Genomic DNA, 18,961 nt, shown 5'->3' on the forward strand with positions numbered 1-18,961 from the left:
TGGGTCATGAAGTGACTGACAGCCGTGTTATCTGTCTTCACCACGAATGGGGATCCCAGAAGATAGTGCCTCCAAAGGCGCAAGCAGTGAACGACAGCCAATAATTCTTTCTCGTGAGCCGCATAGCGCTGTTCTGCATCCTTCAACTTTCGACTCTCGTAGGCCACCGGGTGCCCCTCTTGTAGCAAGACTCCGCCCAAGGCGTAATCGGAGGCATCCGTTTCCACCTCGAAGGGTTTGGTCAAGTCGGGCAAGGCCAAGACAGGGCTACTAGACATAGCCGCTTTTAGTGAGTTGAAAGTGTCTGCTCTCTTTGGCGACCAGTCCCAAGGTGTGATCTTCTTGAGGAGTTCTGTCAGTGGTAATGCAATGAGGGAGTAGTTCTTGACGAACCGCCGATAAAAGTTGCATAGGCCAAGGAACGCCCTCAAGGCATGGATATCCTTGGGTGGTGGCCAGTCTGTGACAGCCTTGATCTTTTGTTGGTCCATCTTGATGCGACCTTCTTCAACAACATGCCCGAGGAAGTCAATCTGTTTTTGGGCAAAAGAGCATTTGGACAGCTTTACGTACAATTCATGCTCTCGCAACCGAGTTAGGACTTTCCTCAGGTGCTCCAGGTGTTCGCCTAACGTTTTGCTGTACACCACAATGTCGTCCAGGTATACTACCACAAATTCGTCAATGTATTCTCGAAAGACCTGGTTCATTAGGGTGCAAAACGTGGCCGGAGCATTGGTCAAGCCGAACGGCATGACCAGGAAGTCGAACGAGCCATATCTGGTTACACATGTCGTCTTGGACTCGTCTCCTTCAGCAATGCGGACTTGCCAATAACCTGTCCTCAGGTCTACTTTGGTGAACACTGTGGCGTCGCCCAGTCTATCAAACAAGTCCGCCATTAGTGGTATGGGATACTTGTTCTTCACGGTGATCTTGTTGAGAGCTCGATAGTCAACACAGAGCCTTAGGGTACCATTATGTTTCTTTTGGAATAGTACAGGTGACCCATAAGGTGATTTGGAGGGCACGATGATCCCCGTGTCCAGCATCTCTGTCAATTGTCTCCGAAGCTCGGTGAGTTCGGGTTGTGACATTCTGTAGGGTGCGCGGGCAGGTGGCTTCGTGCCAGGCACCAATTCAATTTCATGATCGACCGTCCGCCTAGGGGGGAGTCGCTTCGGCATGTCTTGTGGCATGACATCCTCAAACTCCTTCATGAGCTCCTTCACAGGCGTTGGAATGGGGCCTGAAGAAGACTCAATCTCTTCAATGCAAAGGGTAGCCAGGAACGTGGGTTCTTGTCGATGGACCCCCTTCTTCAGTTGCAATGCAGAGATATTTCCTGATGCCATCTTTATGGTTGTGCACGGGACCATGCAAGGTTTGGCCCCGTTTGCTCCCATCATCAGAAGCATGTCCGCATAGGGTATGGGGATGATGTTAGTTTGCCTCATGAATTCCAACCCCACTATCAAATCGAAATCGTCAATGATCACTACTCGCAAGTCGAACTTGCCTTCATAAGGACCCATCTTTACCGGCACTCCTTTGGCTATTCCGCCCACCAGTTGGGGTGGCGAGTTGATAGCTTTGACACGACCCTTACCCTTTCCAACAACTAGGCCAAGGCGTTCTACTTCTGTGGTGGCCAGGTAGTTGTGCGTAGCACCTGTGTCTATCATGGCCTTAATAGGCTTGCCATTTACTGTCAAGTCGACAAACATCAGGGTCTTCTCCTTTCTGGGAGGAGGCCCGTTGCCTGCCTTTGCCTTTCCCTTCTTGGCAGTTGAGCTTGGGTCTTTCTTTTTGCATATGCCGGCACTGGTGCCTTCTACAGTGTTGGAAATGGAACAAACAAGTGCATTGAAGGCACCTATTGGTTCTGTCTGATCCGCATCATCCTCATCATCATCCGTCCCATCATCCAAAATTCGATGGGCGTTCATCTGTGCCTGTGGGCATTCATTGTTCCAATGTGGTCCGCCGCAATGGTGACATCCTGAGGGGGGCTTCCGCCCCCGATCATTATTATGAGATGCAGCACTATTGCTGCCTAAGGAAGAACCTTTTGATTTGGTTTCACTACGATCTCCCCCACTTCTGCTGGGGCCGGCATTGTAGGATTGGCCCCCTTTGAATCCCCCACGGGCTGGTGGTTGAGGTTTATCCTTTCGAGCATCCACTTGATAGTCACTGAGGCATTCCGCAGCTTGGATGGCCTTGGGCAAGGTATCCACCCTCTGTCTTTGTATTTCCATGCGGGCATAGGGTTTCAAGCCTTCCATGAACGTGAAAAGTTTGTCCTTGTCGCCCATGTCCCTTATGTTCAGCATGAGGGCAGAGAACTCGCAGACATAATCTCGGACTGACTTCTTTTTCCTGAGTTCCCGAAGTTTCCTCCGTGCATTATACTCGACGTTCTCGGGGAAGAACTGTAAGCGGATGGCTGCTTTTAGTTCTTCCCATGTCTCAAGAGCATCCTCGCCCGCTTTTATGGCTTCATATTTAACACGCCACCAGAGTTTGGCGTTGCCCTGTAGATACATGGCAGCAGTTGCGACCTTCTTGGGCTCTTCCAGTTCACCCACAGCGTCAAAGTACTACTCGATGTCAAAGATAAAATTTTCCACTTCTTTGGCATTTCGAGAACCCTGGTAGGGCTTTGGTTCAGGAATCTTGAGTTTCTGGGGTGCCAGGGCAATGTTTGTCGCGCCCCCGATGGGATTGCCCCCTCCTCGGAGTAGGCCTTGTAAGGCAGCATTGACAACATTGAGCTGATTAGTCAAATTGTCGATGGTTACTTGCATGGCAGTCAGTCTATCTGCCTCCTGAGTCCTATGGGCTAGGTCCTCATCCCTTTGTGTGGCGGCCGCCTGTGCGGCTGCATCAGTGTCAGTAGCAATGTTTACAATGTCTTGTTCGGCCTGCCGCATCCTGCGGTCCAGGTCCTCCACCCTTTCAGTCACGGGTCGAAATCTGTTGACCGTCGTTTCCAAAATCAAGAGGCGGTCTCCATGGTTCACCATGGTCAGAAAATGATGACAATAGCAACGTGTTCCCTCGTCCGATGTCGAGCCTAAGCTCTGATACCAACTGTTACGCGGAGCCTTCCTGAGACTTCTTGGAAGGGCGACGTAAGGCTAAGCAACCGAAGATTCCAAAGTTGCTGTCCGCCAACCGGGGTCCCCTCCGCACGCTAGACGAGACTGTCAGTGCCGTGCGGGAAAACCAATGTCAAGAGCACTTGAGAGAACAGAAAAGTGAATTGAGAATGAGAAAGAAAGAGAGCTTGTTTGCATTAATGAAAATTGATTACAATGAGAGCAAGCGGTGTCGAGGGGGAGAGACACCAGTACAGAGAATTGATTGCTTGCTTGAAAGTTTTGATTGCTTGATCCCCCCTAATAATGCTTTAAAAATAAAAACCCAAGTCATAGAACTAGACATGGTTTTGCTAGAGAAACACAACCAAAAATACATAAAGTAAACTACTCTATAATTACAACAAAAGAGACCTAACTAGAGCAGGTCCATGTGCACCCTCGGTCGGGGCACTGTCATGCGCGCAGGGCACGGTGCGCGCGCACACTGGGGCGCGGGCGCTAGGCGCTGGGCGCTGGCACTGCAGCTGGGCTGCACTGACACTGGGCGCTGGGCACGCGTTGGGGCACGGCCAGCACAGGGGCGCGCGCGAGGGACATTGATGGGGCGACATAGGCAGAAGCAACCTTGTCACTTGGGGCGTCCGAGACCACGGGGCCGTCCATGGCGCTAGGCGCTGAGAGGCTTGCCATGGCGCCATGGGGCGCGCCCAAGGGGTCATGGGGCATGGCTGGAAAGCCGCCCATGACAATACTCATGTCAAACTAATCAAAATTTAAGAGAGGACTTTAATACGATAGGAATAATGGAAGCAAATAGAGAGACAGCTGCATGGGAATGGTGGGCCTGTAGCTTGACTTGGAAGAAAACAACACACAGGCAAAAACATAGCCACCACTTCTTTTTTTAGTAAATCTTGAAGCAACAGTAATTTGTATCGTAGAAGAAGCCTAATTTTCAATTTGCGATTCCACCATCCATGTGGTTTATGGTGATAATTTCAGACCCCAGACAGCAGATTCGATCCACTACAAATAAAAATCAATCATGTCTTGTCTTGTCCATAGCACCCCACTATATCTCCTTCCTTCTTGTCTCCATTCATCCAAGAACATCCGGTGTTTTAAAAAGCGGGAGCGCGAGGCGAGACGCTTTACACAATACGGGGTGAGACGTAAGTCCTATGAATTTACGGGGCGTATGTCTCATGTATCCTCAATTTTATAAAATTATTATTAGAAAAATAAGCAAAAGTAAAATTTTCATGAAAATTCTACACACAAATCACCAATAATATAAAACATTTATTACAATTATTATTTGAGAAAAGTAACAACACCAAAAATGATAATAGCCTAAATCAACATCAAAAATGATAATAGTCTAGATAATCTTTAAAATGAAATGTTTATCATCAATCTCTACATCTATTTGTCTTTCCCACCTTAAATTAATATTTGCACTGATTTTTATTTATATGTTTCAAGTAGAAGAAGGGTAAAAAGTATAAGAGTAATGACAAAAAATGGTCAAAGTTGTTTCAGGAACACAGTGGTATGAAATCTCTATCCTATCAATTTCAGACATAATCATCTAAAAAGACTATTTATGACAACGTTATTTTCTATGAGAATTGCTTTTTGTATTTATATATATTAGGAAAATCACTAATATGAAAACATGAAATATAAATATCATAAATATAAATATCATCACACCAATAATAAACATCATAATCTATAGCAAAAATACTTTTAAAACGGAAAAAATCAAATTAACGCCCGAGTGTACGCTTTTACGCCCGGGGCTTACGCTTTTACCCCCGGGACTTACGCCCTATGGATCTACGTTTTTCAATTACGCACTTGAGCGTTTTTGGTACACCCCACCCTGAAAACGCCTCCGAAAACACTGAGAACACCAACTTTGCTCCTTTATTTAATATTTGATGTACTCCCTTTTATGTCTAGATGAGAATGAGATTGCGCACATTTCCTTGCCTCCACCGATCATTGAACCCGAGACCTTATAGTTCTCAACTCACATCATTGAGCACACCTTAGTTGTATGCATTCTCTCTTTAATAACTCAATTGACCCTCAAGTTAACCGCAATCTTTAAATGTTAGAGTTGATTCGCTTGGCGCAAGGCTCAAACCTATGACCTAGCATAAGACCAAAAAAAAAAAAATTGAATTCGAAATTACTTTATGTGTCACGGCTATTCATACCACTTTTCCCATGTTACGATTCAAACTCCAGTATTTCTATGAAAATACTGGTTTCCAAAACCGCCCTTTTCGACACCGTAGACATCAGTTTCCTTCGCTCTTTGCTAGCTCTGTGACCATTTCGTCTTAGCAGGTAGTAGCTTATCTATGTGGTTCAAAACTGGACTGCTAGTATATCATGTTTAACGTGTTAAAACTGAACAGTATGCTTAACAAATTGTACCGATACCAACTCAGACACAAAAAGATATAAACATTAGGAGGATGGGCAAAAGAGAATTGTAAATTAAAGCCTTTTCCAGAGGGAATGACAGTAGAGTGCTAATGTTAAAGCCAAAAAGTAGTGAACAGCAAAGACATATATAGCACATACTGCAAAAACTATGTAACTTACTTGAACGGTAGATTTTTAACTCTAGGTGAACTTGGAGAGCGTACAGCGTCAAAATATGGTCTTAAGCAATGTGGCATTTCTCTTCCTCAATTGGTTTAACTTCGCACATTGTACAACCGAGAAAAAAGATAAGCCTGACCTCAGGGTTGATTTAAGTACCGATAAAACTTGTTTAGTCATGAAAGATGGATGATTTCCCTTCTATCTCATAGCAAAAAATTACAGTTGCAACCAACCCAACCAAAGTCTTACGCACAACTAGGGGTGTCAAATATGACTTTGACCCAAAAGATGATGACCCGTCCAACCCGCCCAAAATTTTATGGGTTGGGCTCAAGATGATTTCATATTGGGCTAATTTTAGCCCAACCCAACATAGCTCATTTTAAAGTGATCTCCAACTTCATTTTTTTGCACGGATTGCCCTTCTTTTGGGGTGGTCTTTAAATTTTGCCCCTCATATTTGAGGTCTTTAAATTATGCCCCTCATATTGCTGGTCTTTAATTTTTGCCCTTCGCATTGCAACACTGAGCGTTTACGCAGAAATCATGAGGTTGTGAGTTCGAATCTCCGCTCAAGCATAAATTAAAAAAGAAAACTAGAAGGCAAGATTTGGGTCGCGTGTATGCCGGACCCGGCATAAACTTATGAAGGAATTATCAAAGTTATGCCGGACCCGGCATACTCATGCCTTATGGGCAGACTTGGCATAAGTATGCCGAATCCGACATAACTTTAATAATTTCTTTATAAGTTTATGCCGGATCCGGCATAACAACCTAATAAGCTTCGGTATTTTTTTTCCCACTTTTCACGTTTGATAAAGCTGGATATCGTGAGGTGATGTGAGATAGTTCAAACATTTAGTTCAGTTCAATCTTTTCTTAGTCGAATTGTGCTTCACTACTTGGTTATATCTCTTTTGTTGTTGCGCATATGACCTAGATTTTGCTATATTTTTTAGGATTGATTTAAAAACGGGTCGAAATAGTTGAATAGGAGCAGGTGGATCCGCCATTAAGAGTTAGTCGGTTCAAAGGAGGTGTGTTCTAATGCATACAAACACACACACATATCTACGTGAAGATTCTGTAGTTCTATGCATTATATTGATATCAATTCATGGATGTTCGTGAGGAGTGGAATAGGAAACAATTTTTAGAACCGTTAAAAGTTTCTACTGACTCATATTTACTTCATTCTGCAGCTCTTTGTTCATGGTGAAATATTAAATCAACCAATATTCTCTTGTAAAAACATTTCTGGATATGTAAATCCTCATCCGGTGGGGGCATACTTTTAATGGGCAAACTTTTATGCCGGACCAGACATAAACTTGTGAAGGAATTACCAAAGTTATGCCGGACCAGGCATACTTATGCCAAGTCTGCCCATAAGGCATAAGTATGCCGGGACCGGCATAAGTTTGGTAATTCCTTAACAAGTTTATGTCGTTGGGGGCATACTTTTAATGGACAAAATTTATGCCGGATCCGGCATAAACTTGTGAAGGAATCACCAAAGTTATGCCGGACCCGGCATACTTATGCCAAGTCTGCCCATAAGGCATAAGTATGCCGGGTCCAGCATAACTTTGGTAATTCCTTCACAAGTGTATGCCGGTGGGGGCATAGCGAATTTAAATTTTGCCTTGCGAATTTTTTTAAATTTTTTGACTGTGTGGGGATTCGAACCTGGAACCCATGGGGTTTAGCCGAAGGGAAAAACTTAAAGATTTCAAATATGAGGGGCAAAATTTAAAGACCACCCCAAAAGAAGGGCAATTCTGCGAATTGGCCCTCCAACTTAGCCTAATATTAGCCCAATTCTAGCCCATTTTTTAGATTTACTTAAATTTGAGCTTATTACTTGAGATTTACTTTATTTTTTTTCTATGTATTCACTTTTTTGTATCCTATATCTTATAAGTTTGTGGTGTGTTTGATATAAAGAAACTATTTTTCACAAAATATGTTTTCCTCATAAATATTTTCCACGAAAAATCATTTTTCGCAAAAAATGTATATTTAGAAAATATTTTTCACAAAAAATGTTTTTTTTAGAAAATAGACCCTTCAAAAGAACTGGGTCAAATTGGCCTGGGTGATACTCATTTCAGCCCAAGTAACTTTTGAGTCAATGTTAGCCCAATCCATTTATTACCTCAGCTCATTTTGATTGGGCCAATTTCAGCTCAACCCGCCCATTTGACACCCCTAGGCACAACTTAGCAAACTCTGTCGTCCACGAGTTGGACAGGGCAACTCCGAGCTCATAATTCAAATTGCTTAACGAGTTACAATAAATAAAAGGGAGAATAACCTATATGTACATAAGAATAGAGTATATCTATGAAACATGACGATATTTTTCAGTTTACAAAACATATATAAAATGTGTATATCTTGCTCAAAGCTTAAAATTTTCGCGCATAATTTTGTATATGAAAACTGTATGAAATATGTATATCTCATTCACGGCTTAAAAATTCCGCTCATTTTTTTGTGTATGAAAATTGTATGAAATATATATATCTCGCGCAAGGCTTAGAATTCTCATATTTTTCGTGTATGAAAACTGTATAGAAATAGTATGACTTTTGTATATAACTGTAAAAAGTTCATGTTAGATTTTTAAAAATTTAATACAACTACAACAACATTGTATACAACTTTCATACAATTTTTGTGTATGAGGCTGTTCTCTTGATGACTGTGATTTTGATCTCCATCTTCTTTCATGTGAATTTTTCAGATGCATAAAACTAAATGTTGATTCACTTATTTTCCATCAGGAAAGTCCCGCTAGGGCCAATGGTCATAAATCTTAGGGGTGTTCATGGTCCGGTTTGACTCGGTTTTTGGTTAAAACCAAACCAAACCAAACCAATTAAGTCGGTTTTTTCTAATATTCAAACCAAACCATTAAAGTATAAATTCTATCGGTTTCGGTTTTATCGGTTTTATCGTTTTGATTCGATTTTTTCGGATTTTAAGAATGTATTAATACAAAGAACCTTTGAATCAAATGGTAACTAAATACGGCTTTGACAGTGATCCATTCAAATCTAAGAATCTTCTTAATTAGTTCATTAACTTTATTTAGGTATAGGCCTATGGCTACGGGTATAGGAATTATAGAAGCATAACATTTACTTTTCATGATTGTAGTTACCTCCCTATATATAGCTTTTTGATATTACGCAGCCCCTCTGAAATTTTTGTTATCTAGATTCATCGTGTTTATGAAGCATTGAGAAGAAAACACAAAAGTTAAAACAAAAAATGATAAACAGAAAGACAAAGTCATCTACCAAATCTTTTTAAATTCCAATTGTGTCGTTTTCTTCCCTTTAATTTGTTACGGATAAAATGCTAGCTTATTAGTAGTAATTCAGATGCCATGTAAATGAGGGAACCGTAAAACTGAATAAGGGAGAAATTCTATTTTACCTTTAGCAAATTTCTTTTTATTTTACCTTAAACTTAAATGGGCTACACTTTTCTTACTAATTATTTGAATTTGTATTGGACACACACACACACACACATATATATATATATATATATGTCTGTATCGGTTGGTTCGGTTTTGATTCGGGTTTTTTTGGTTTAACACCAAACCAAACCAAATGTTATCGATTTTTTAAAATTTAAAACCAAATCAAGTCAAACCAAGCCGATTTTTAGTTTATCAAGTCGGTTTGATTCGGTTTACCGGTTCGGATCGATTTTTCGGTCTCATTTGAACACCCCTAGTCATAATTTTAATGCGGGCAATCCTAACAATGAAGTTACCGTGCACCAGCTATCACCCATGTTCCAAAATTCAATTTTGAACAAAACCCAAATATTTTTCTGCCTAATTATGATCGAAAATTGACGAAGCAAGACAGTGAAAGCCTAAAATACAATAAATTGCACAAGATCCAGAAACTATTTTGCCCAAAAGAAGCATAAAATCTACAAAATCGGCACCGTAAATGGAGTTCCAGGTTCTTTGTATGACTGAAAATGGAAACGCAAATTCATGATATACTATGAAAATCTCACCATAAACACAAATTAACAACTATTGTTTTGTAAAAAAAATGGAATGAAATTGGGAAAAGGGGAAGGGAAGGGTGGCGCCTGGGAAAAGTCGAAGGGGAGGGGAAGGGTGGGCAAGAAAAGAGGGAAGGGAAAGGTGGACTTTTATTTTTTCCAGATCCATTATGTTTTGTAATTAAGTTGGTGTGTTTTGTAAATACGAAAAAATATCCTTATATTTTGTAATATAGAATCTTAAGTAGTCTTATTAAGAGTCTGTTTGGATGGGCTTATGCCTACAAGCTGCAAACAACTTATAAGCTAAAAAAAATAAGTTGGGGTAGTCTAACTTATTTTTTTTGACTTACAAGCTGTTTTCAGCTTATAAGCTGCTTTAGATAAGCTAAAGTCAAATAGGCCCAATTATTTTTTGAGCTTATTTTAAGCACAAAATGACTTTAAGCTGGCCAGCCAAACACTCAAAAAAGCTGAAAACGCAACTTATAAGCAACTTATAAGCCAATCCAAACGGGCTCTAAGTCATTTCCCTAAATAAAAACCATATGCAAATAAAGGGAGAGAAACCTTTATAACTAAAGAGAAGTCCGAAAATCATCCACTCAAGGAAACCACAAGCAGCCTCAGTTAAAACATTACAATGTGCTCTCAACCATTTAAAGCATCAGAACGGCTGAATCAAATGAGACTTAGTGGTTAACTAGCTCAGCCTACGCCTCAGTAGACAGCCCTAAGTTACAAAAGTATTAGCAGTACGCTAGGAATCATCTAGAATACCTCATCTAAATGGGCAATCACCCAAGCAACAACATTACAAACAGACAGTACAGTATAAAGTAAATAGAGATGACACAACTCAAACCATTCCTTAACAAGACTAAAAAACACCATACCAATGGTACAATGTTACCTGAGGCATTCTTCCATCAGTAATAATCTAGACATATCAGGGGAGCAGGAGAATTAGTCAGTTAGACCATACATGGACCAGTCCAAGCCTGTTCCCAGTATAGATCTCATTGCGCTCTTCGTCATAGAAAAGGGCAGTAATATCTTCTAGGGCTTCTGCAACAGTGCTCCTAATACTGGAAGCTTGGACCCGCTTTTTTGAGTTGCAACTTCTGCCACCAGGCCCACTGCAACTAGCACTACAATCATCAGTGGCCTTGCCACTGGTTGCTTTTATTTTAGCAAGGCATTTGCCAGTCAGAATATTGCTGATATTAATAGATCCCGCTGCCAAACCAGAATACTCATACTCAGAAATCCATAAATGAAATACACAACAGCAAAAATAAACGTAGAGATACCATCAAATCTGCAAATAACCCCACTAGTTCAGCCATCCAGGTTATAACAAGATTACTTACTCCCTAGCTCTATGCTTACTAATGTATGTTGAGGCAAATTGTAATACAGGATACGTATGCGGCACGTTGATCATATTTATCATGATATACAGCCAAATCGAAACGCCAATTAACTTCTTGCCATTTTGATTGACCTACTCTAAATGGAGTAGGTCCCAAAATTCTGGCCTCTTTTATTAAACAGCAAGTTTGTTTTTAATTCCAACAAATTATATAAACTAATACTACTATAAGTTATTTCAAACAATGTACATGTTTCTGACAAGCCTCTTTATTTTCACAATTCAAACTAATTATTTAGACTCTTCTATACCATAGTAAACAACAACAACAACAACAATAACGTGTCAATTCCAAGCTAGCCGGAGTGGGCTATATATGAATCCTCACTAAACATGCCAATCCATTTAGACCGGTATCATCCAATATTTGAAGACGATGATGATAATAACAAAAGAAAAAAAAAAGGAACTTCAATAAAAAAACATTATAGCTTAACCAATAATGATGATGCTAAGTAAAAGTAACAACAGCAGCAGCAGCAGCAGCAGTAACAATAATATCCATTCAAAGAGTTTACTCTTAAAACAGCATGAAATTCAGCCCTCACTTAAAATGGATTTAAGGAAGTATTGTTGTTTCCAATCATCAAGTAAGACTTGAGGAATTCTCGAAATCCAACATACCTTTTCCTTCAGATAAGGGATCATCAGAATCAGCTTTGCAGTATGAAATAATTAGGTCCTGATCACTAGTTATGTAAATGTTGTTAGTATTGCAATCAGGATGCCATAAAAGGTGATCATTAAATGAAGTAACAAGCTCCCCGCGGAAGTTCCAAACAGCTACTGTTCTATTTCTGAATGTCAAGAACAACTGGTTCTCATACAGAAATATGAATGCTGAGGGGGTCATGAACTCAGTCCTGCTAACTTCTGTCAACTCAGAATTGCGTACCTGCATCCACTAGTCATTAGATATTATAAAGATAAAGGAACACAAATGAACTGTGGAACATAGATAGTTACTCACATCCAGAATCTGAAGATTCTCGTTCTCTTGCTTGACAAGAAGCTTTTCATTAAACTGTTCAATGAAATCCACCTTCTTATTTCGGTGAAGAAGATGGTTGAAAGATTTAAGAACAGTACCGTCCTCAATGGACAGAATCTTCAGAGGCACGTGGCCACTAGCTTTCGTAAATATCAACAACATGATTCCTGGGCTGCTTGAAAGAAAAGGGAGAAACGATTAAGAAAAAATATACGACAAGATATCCAGGTCTTGCCGAGCCAAATCACAGTTATGAAAAATACAATTGTTTAACACAATAGACCAGAATTTTATTTAGTGTAATGAACCCACATTACTTAAATCATCCATTCTTCACTTGGTCATAATCTTTCAAACGTGAGATCTTGAAAGATTTATGTTGTTCCCACAACTAAACAGAATCTTAAAAAGCACTATTACACAACCAAACAAAAGCTCTTATGAAACATCTGGACACAGAGAAGAGAACAGAAAGACAGAGAATTAGAAAGGGAGCAATACATAAGATTGAGGATATCATAAAAACCTCAAAAATGGCAGCGACTCAAGCAAACAAGAAATGGTGCATAAGTAATAGGCTTTAGGCCATTCACAAGAAAAGCTAATTTGAATACTAGCTGAAGTATTTATATGGTAGCCTAACCGGGATCACGTAATGATTGCAATAGCTTATTGACTTGGAATGACACCTGAAGGAGCAAGACAATAATGTAGACAAGTTTCCACACAATTACTTATGCAATAATTCAAGTGTGTCTATCCATACATGCAAAAGTAACGAGTTTACCTGATTTTAATCTCTTGAACATTTTTGTCCGAGATTGAATATAACATTGTGTAGTTCTTCAGGTCAAACACCTTGTATATGCTGATGAAAGAGAAAAGACTTCCTTAAGTACAAAAACAACTTTACAAGAATAAAAAACATTGGACCTTTTTTTTTGTCTCTTTGACACTAAAAACAGGACTTTATAACAGCACAGTTACCTATCCTGGGCAGAGTAAGTAAGTACTTTCCCATTGACATCATCGAACTCCACAAAACCAGGCCATTTTAATGACTCTGACTCGAATAAAGCGAAGCCAGCATCTGGTTTACCCCTCCGAATGTATCTAATTTCATCAACTATATCAGATTAGAACATGATAAAAAAGAACAAATGAAAGAGAGCAACCAAGATGTAGTAGCTGTCAGTGTCACATACTCAATCCTTGTGGTTCTGCATTTCAAGGAACTGAAATTATCTGATGCATACACGGAAACCGTGATGAGCGAGTCATTGTTTTTATTGTAAAACAAACTTCGTATAACTTCATCTGGACTGACGTTCAGAAAGCATATTCTCTCATTTTTCTCTGCATTATTAGTAACAATATATATCAATTTACTTAGTCACAGCAGATGCACAAATGTGTTAAATAGAAGGAGCGGGAATGCGAATATGCAGGAAAAAGATATCGACAATTTGCTTTACCTCGACTAAATGCTGCACAGATGCCAGATTGTGCAAGGGCAAAGACAATATCACGTGCAGCAACTATCTCAATTATCTTTGATCTTTTCTTAAGAAAAGGAAGCACCATGGCACAGTGTCCTTTAGGGTCATGGGTGTCATATTCCTCCTACAATCATACGTAAATTACAAAAAAGTGTCACCAGAATGAAATTAACAAGAATAGATAGATATGTAACAAAAATAGAATTTCAACTAACTGAATATTAATTTTTTGAGAAAACAACAATTAGTAAGTGGTAAATCATTTCAAGAAAATACATATATTTAAAAAACAATGAAATTCTTCTCGCATAAACCAACCCTCAAAGGCCACAATCTGTAAATGCTGTTCTTTTTTCTTCAGCTTTATAACTCATGCACATTCTAGAAACACAAAAGAGAGAATTCCCACTGAATTTGGCCAACTCAGTAATGGAAATATTAAATTCCCGGAATCTAAAAGGTAGAATTAAAAAAATAAATCTATACATTAGTCAGACGTTAATGATAGAACAAATCACAAATAACATTAACGGATCTGCTATCTGGACAATGAACATTATACATGTAATCAGCAAACGACTACTCTTCATAGAACATGAAGTCCATGAATAAATGTGCAAAAGGCATCCATTACTTAGATATAAACTATCAGCTCTCAAGTATTACCTGCTCTAACAATGCATCACTTTGACAAAGCAATAATAACTCTGTTTCATGTATTACTTTGCATTTAAAACTGGACATTCATTAGTTCAATTAAAATGTTACACAAATTTCAAGTCAAACAACTTGAGAACAGATGTACCATCAAATTGTAGACACTGAATATCACAAAGCTAATTGAAAAAAAAAAATCTCTTTCGTGAGTAATAGCATGTAGCAACTATCATGATTTTGCCTATAAAATGAGAAATTAGCTATAATTACATGTAGTCATAGTATTGCAGTTTGTGGAAAGACTGCTATACTAAAATTCTAAAACAGACATTCCATAGTAAAACAAAGAGCTTTATATTTGTGCTCCGCCATAACACGGAACATGAAAACTCAAACCCCTATCTGATGCAACAAAAATTACAGCGTATACACTGAAGTACTCCAATACAGCAACTCATGCCATGTTTTCTCAACAATGACAGAGGAATGAGCTGGTTAAATTATTTCACCTACATTAAGGATCTATCCTACCCAGCTTCCTGCTATGTGCAGCATGAGCAGATAGGAACTGGGAGAGATTCTATTAAGCTTCTGGAGGACAGACATATCAAGGTTCAAAGCAATTCATCCAGGATGAGGAACAAAGTGGGACTTCTTAGCATTAAAAAAAAAAATTCAAGAAAAAAAACTAAGAATAATTACTTAATTAGAACTGTCTGAACACAGAAGAAATGATTTCAACCGTTAGACGTGGAAACCCCAAAAGAAAATTGCAGTTCTTAAAACTGCATGCATATCCAATTCAGGGAGACTCATGTTAATCCTCAATGTCCAACAATCTTAGGATAACCGTTTCTTAGTCTGAATTTAGTTTAGACCAAATTTCAATAATTGTAAAGAGATAGAACCTCTTATATACAACTAGAACGCATAAGAAATAACTGAACAACCCATTCACCATAAAGAACTAATTATCAAACCCACTACATTAGGTCAAAAGCACTCAACTTCTGTCTGAACTATAACTCGGTCCCAACAGAAACACCAAAAAGAATAGTCCCTAAGACTGCCATCTGTGACAACTCAACCACTTCTATCTCCAGCTTCCATGTAACACCCAAACAGAACATCCACTTCATCATCTACAAGGATTTCCCAATTAAAAGTCCAAACAAGGGGAATTTCCTATATATCTTCTTTTTTTTTCCCCATTTTCCCAAAAGAAGGTCAACAACTTTTAGCTCTACTTCTATATCCACTCTTACAACTGTTCAGTGACAAGATTGTCAATGAACATACACCTCATCAACCACAGCCTTAATCAATTCTCCAACATATTTAGAAGTCTATTTGGCAAAATCCTAATTTCTTCACATAAAACCGATCAGGTGGAGACAAACAGTTACTTTCCCAGACAACAACAAGAAGAAAAAAAGCTGCACTATAAACCTATCTATGCGCCTCTTGGGATCACCCATCGAAGGATCAAGCACAAATTAATCAAGTTTTAGGTCATAAACTCAAGAAATGACTTGTTTTGGTATCCCAAATTCCTCTCAACCAACATAAACCAATTTTCTGTCCCACTTCATTCAATTGTATCTTATGAAATCTAACTATATACAAAATCTAAGCAGTAAATTAGTTCAAAACCAAGAATTGAGAAAAAAGATCCATTCAAACCTGTCTGGCGACAAGATTGCCAATGAACATACACTTCATCAACCACAGCCTTACATCAATTCTAAAATATACTTACAAGTCCATTTGGCAAAATCCTCATTTCTTCACATAAAAACACTCAAGTGGACACGCACAGAGTAAATCTCCCTGCACCATAAACCTATCTATGCACCTCTAGCGGTGATATCAAGCGAATTAATCAAGTTTTAGGTCATAAGCTCAAGAAGAAACTTGTTTTAGCATCCCCAATTCCTCTCAACCAACATAAACCCAAATTTCTAAGCAATAAATTAATTCAAAACACAAGAATTGAGAAAAAGATCCATACAAACCTGTAATCGAATGTTCCGAAAACGCTCCTGAGCATCACTCATACTGAAAGAACGGTCACGCTTTGAAGAAATCTCTCTCCTTTGTAGCTTCTTGACGCTATTCAAGAACTCATCAACCCCTCCACGTGTACGCTTCTTTGCCACCACTCTCTTACCTGAACATGGACGAGGACTAGCACATATTCTACGCCCATCCATTTCTAAATCAACACACAAAATCTAAACCCTAATACAACTAATTATCTATACAGCATAACACCTTCAATACACACTACTTTCTATGTTTAAAGAGGGAAAAAAACAGATATGGGTTTCGATTCAAACACCAAATCTCAATGACCCAGATGGAAATTTTCGATTAAAACACTAAATCTTGATGACCCAGATGGGAAATTTCGATTAAAACCCTAAATCTTGATGACCCAGATTGGAAAATTTAGGGCTTTGCCAACCCCCACAACAAAGAGGTCTAATCAAGAACACTTTTTTGTGAAATGTCTTTTGTTTCGTTAATAAAAAGGCATACTCAACAAAAGTTAAAATCTTCACTGGGATTACAAAATTAAAAAAAAAAAAAAAAAAATGAGTGAAGACAGACAGTGGGGGGATTTGGCAAAGAGGAAGGATAGGCCAAGAAAAGGAAGAGGGGCCGACATGAAAGAGAGATAGAAAAACAATGTGTAGGATTTTAAATTAGCTTCACGTCCGTCTTACATTTTTCAAAAATACATCTTCAAAGGCATTCATTTTCTCTCAATTATATATGAGCTTTTAGTGCCATGTACTTTCTAAATTAATTGAAAATATATGTTACTGCTTGAAATCAGTGATTTGAAGCTACGATTATTTGAATTTGAAGTTTTATTTGAACATGCAATTTAAATTTTTTAAGTTATATTTTTTTATAGACATAAAAGAAATCATCAAAAATTTTTAAATTCTTATACAATCTTATCAAATGAGTAAATCATAGTTCATAATAACAAAATTAATACGCTACTAGAAGACCTTTCTAAAAAAATATAACATTAAGTGATCGAACTTTAGTTCAATAAAAACGAAAATTGAATATGAGTTGTATAAGTAAATGCAATTGGTAATGGTAAATTTGTTATAAATATACTACCAACTTGTAGATCTTTTAATATTTCATATAAATGATTGGTAAATCTACCAACTTATGGATCTTCTTTTTACAAAATATAAACGTATGAGTCAAGTTTTACATTTAAAATAATTGAAAATGATGATTTGGAATCCTAAATCATACCTTTTTGAAGAATTTGGGATTTGAAATCATGATATGAACTTGAAGTTAAAATTTTGTGCAAACTGCATAAATAAACGCTGATTTGAAATCAAAATCATGATTTCATATCGCGTGGCCAAACACCTAATTAGTGTATCACATATCAAAATTTTAAGCAATGAAGGATTGATCTAGTTAGTTACCTTTTGTGAATTCAAACCTTAGTATGAGTAAATTAAAAAAAAAAAAATCAAATTACTTAGATTAGTATTAAAAAAAAAGTTAGTTTTGGAATGGATCTACAACAAATGAAGCCTCCGGAGGTATGGCAGCTTGTTTTTTACCATCATCTTAGATTCGACTCAATTTTGAATCAACTGCTAGATCATCGACTTTGAATCTTCATATGAAAATCAAAATAGAAAAGTTGAATTTAAATTACCTAAATTAGTTTAAAATTTTACTTTTAGAGTGGATCTGGGCCAAAGAGGATCTCATGATGTATGACACCTTGTGTTGTGCCGTAAATTTTGAATTTCCAACCAGTTTTAGCGAAATCTTGAATCAAGGAGTAGATCATCAAAATTGAATTCAAATCTTGGTATGAAAAAACAGAAATGGAAAGGAATTATCTTGAACTCAAATTACTTAAATTAGAAGGAAAAAAGTTACTTTGGAGTAGATCTGCGACAAAGAAGAATCTCTGTAGGTATGGTGACTAGTGTTGTGCCGTCATTCTGGATTTCCAACTAAGTTCGGTGCCTTGAATCAACTAGTAGATCGTAAACATAGAGGCACAATTCACTTTCCAGATGGGTTGAGAGATGAGTCAAACCTGTGTATACCCATACCGATCTCACACTCCTTTTATTGTTCTTTTGCCTCTTCTTGATAATCACGAAGAGAATCTTTAGACTGAACTAAGTAGGAGAGGGGCTGGTGTCAGTATATTATTTGTAAACCTAGTTTTTTTTTTTATTATTATTATTATGTAAAAAGTACTTTTAAAAGTTTTTAAAACTCAAATATTTCAAAAGCTCCAACACTAGTTTTGGAAGTTTTCAGATATTTGAAGAATTAATTCTGGAAGTATAAAAAACATGTTTATTTTTTCTATTACAAATCAAACAAAAATTATTATGTACTTAAGTTTTGAAAAACATTCAAACAAACGATTGAGTTACTTCGAGATTAAAAAGTTAATCAAAGCAATAATATATTGAAAATATTATTTAGGCAACAAAATTTGGTCAATGACATAAGTCACTTTTCCCTTTTCTTTTTGAAAAAATATTTTTCAAAAACATAAGACTTCCCCCTTAACAAACGAGACTAAACACCT

General features: G+C 38.0%; 1 protein-coding gene across 3 annotated transcripts; it reads right to left on the reverse strand.

Annotated features, from left to right (window-relative positions):
* Positions 1-10,344: 10,344 nt before the first annotated feature.
* LOC132611181 (uncharacterized) lies at positions 10,345-18,541 on the reverse strand. 3 transcript variants are annotated; one of them, XM_060325596.1, is made up of 9 exons: positions 18,292-18,541; positions 16,371-16,525; positions 13,675-13,822; positions 13,405-13,555; positions 13,187-13,312; positions 12,987-13,067; positions 12,179-12,371; positions 11,833-12,103; positions 10,345-11,012 (listed from the first exon to the last, which is right to left on the reverse strand). In XM_060325596.1, the coding sequence occupies exons 2-9, from the start codon at positions 16,410-16,412 to the stop codon at positions 10,744-10,746; spliced, it is 1,281 nt and encodes a 426-aa protein (XP_060181579.1). In that variant the 5' UTR covers positions 16,413-16,525; positions 18,292-18,541; the 3' UTR covers positions 10,345-10,743. The 3 variants fall into 3 exon arrangements, with proteins under 3 accessions (XP_060181579.1, XP_060181578.1, XP_060181577.1); XM_060325595.1 differs by having other exon boundaries at positions 16,371-16,554; XM_060325594.1 differs by lacking the exon at positions 18,292-18,541 and having other exon boundaries at positions 16,371-17,229.
* Positions 18,542-18,961: the final 420 nt, after the last annotated feature.

This window comes from Lycium barbarum, chromosome 9, assembly GCF_019175385.1.
Source record: "Lycium barbarum isolate Lr01 chromosome 9, ASM1917538v2, whole genome shotgun sequence".
Classification (NCBI taxonomy): Eukaryota; Viridiplantae; Streptophyta; class Magnoliopsida; order Solanales; family Solanaceae; genus Lycium; species Lycium barbarum.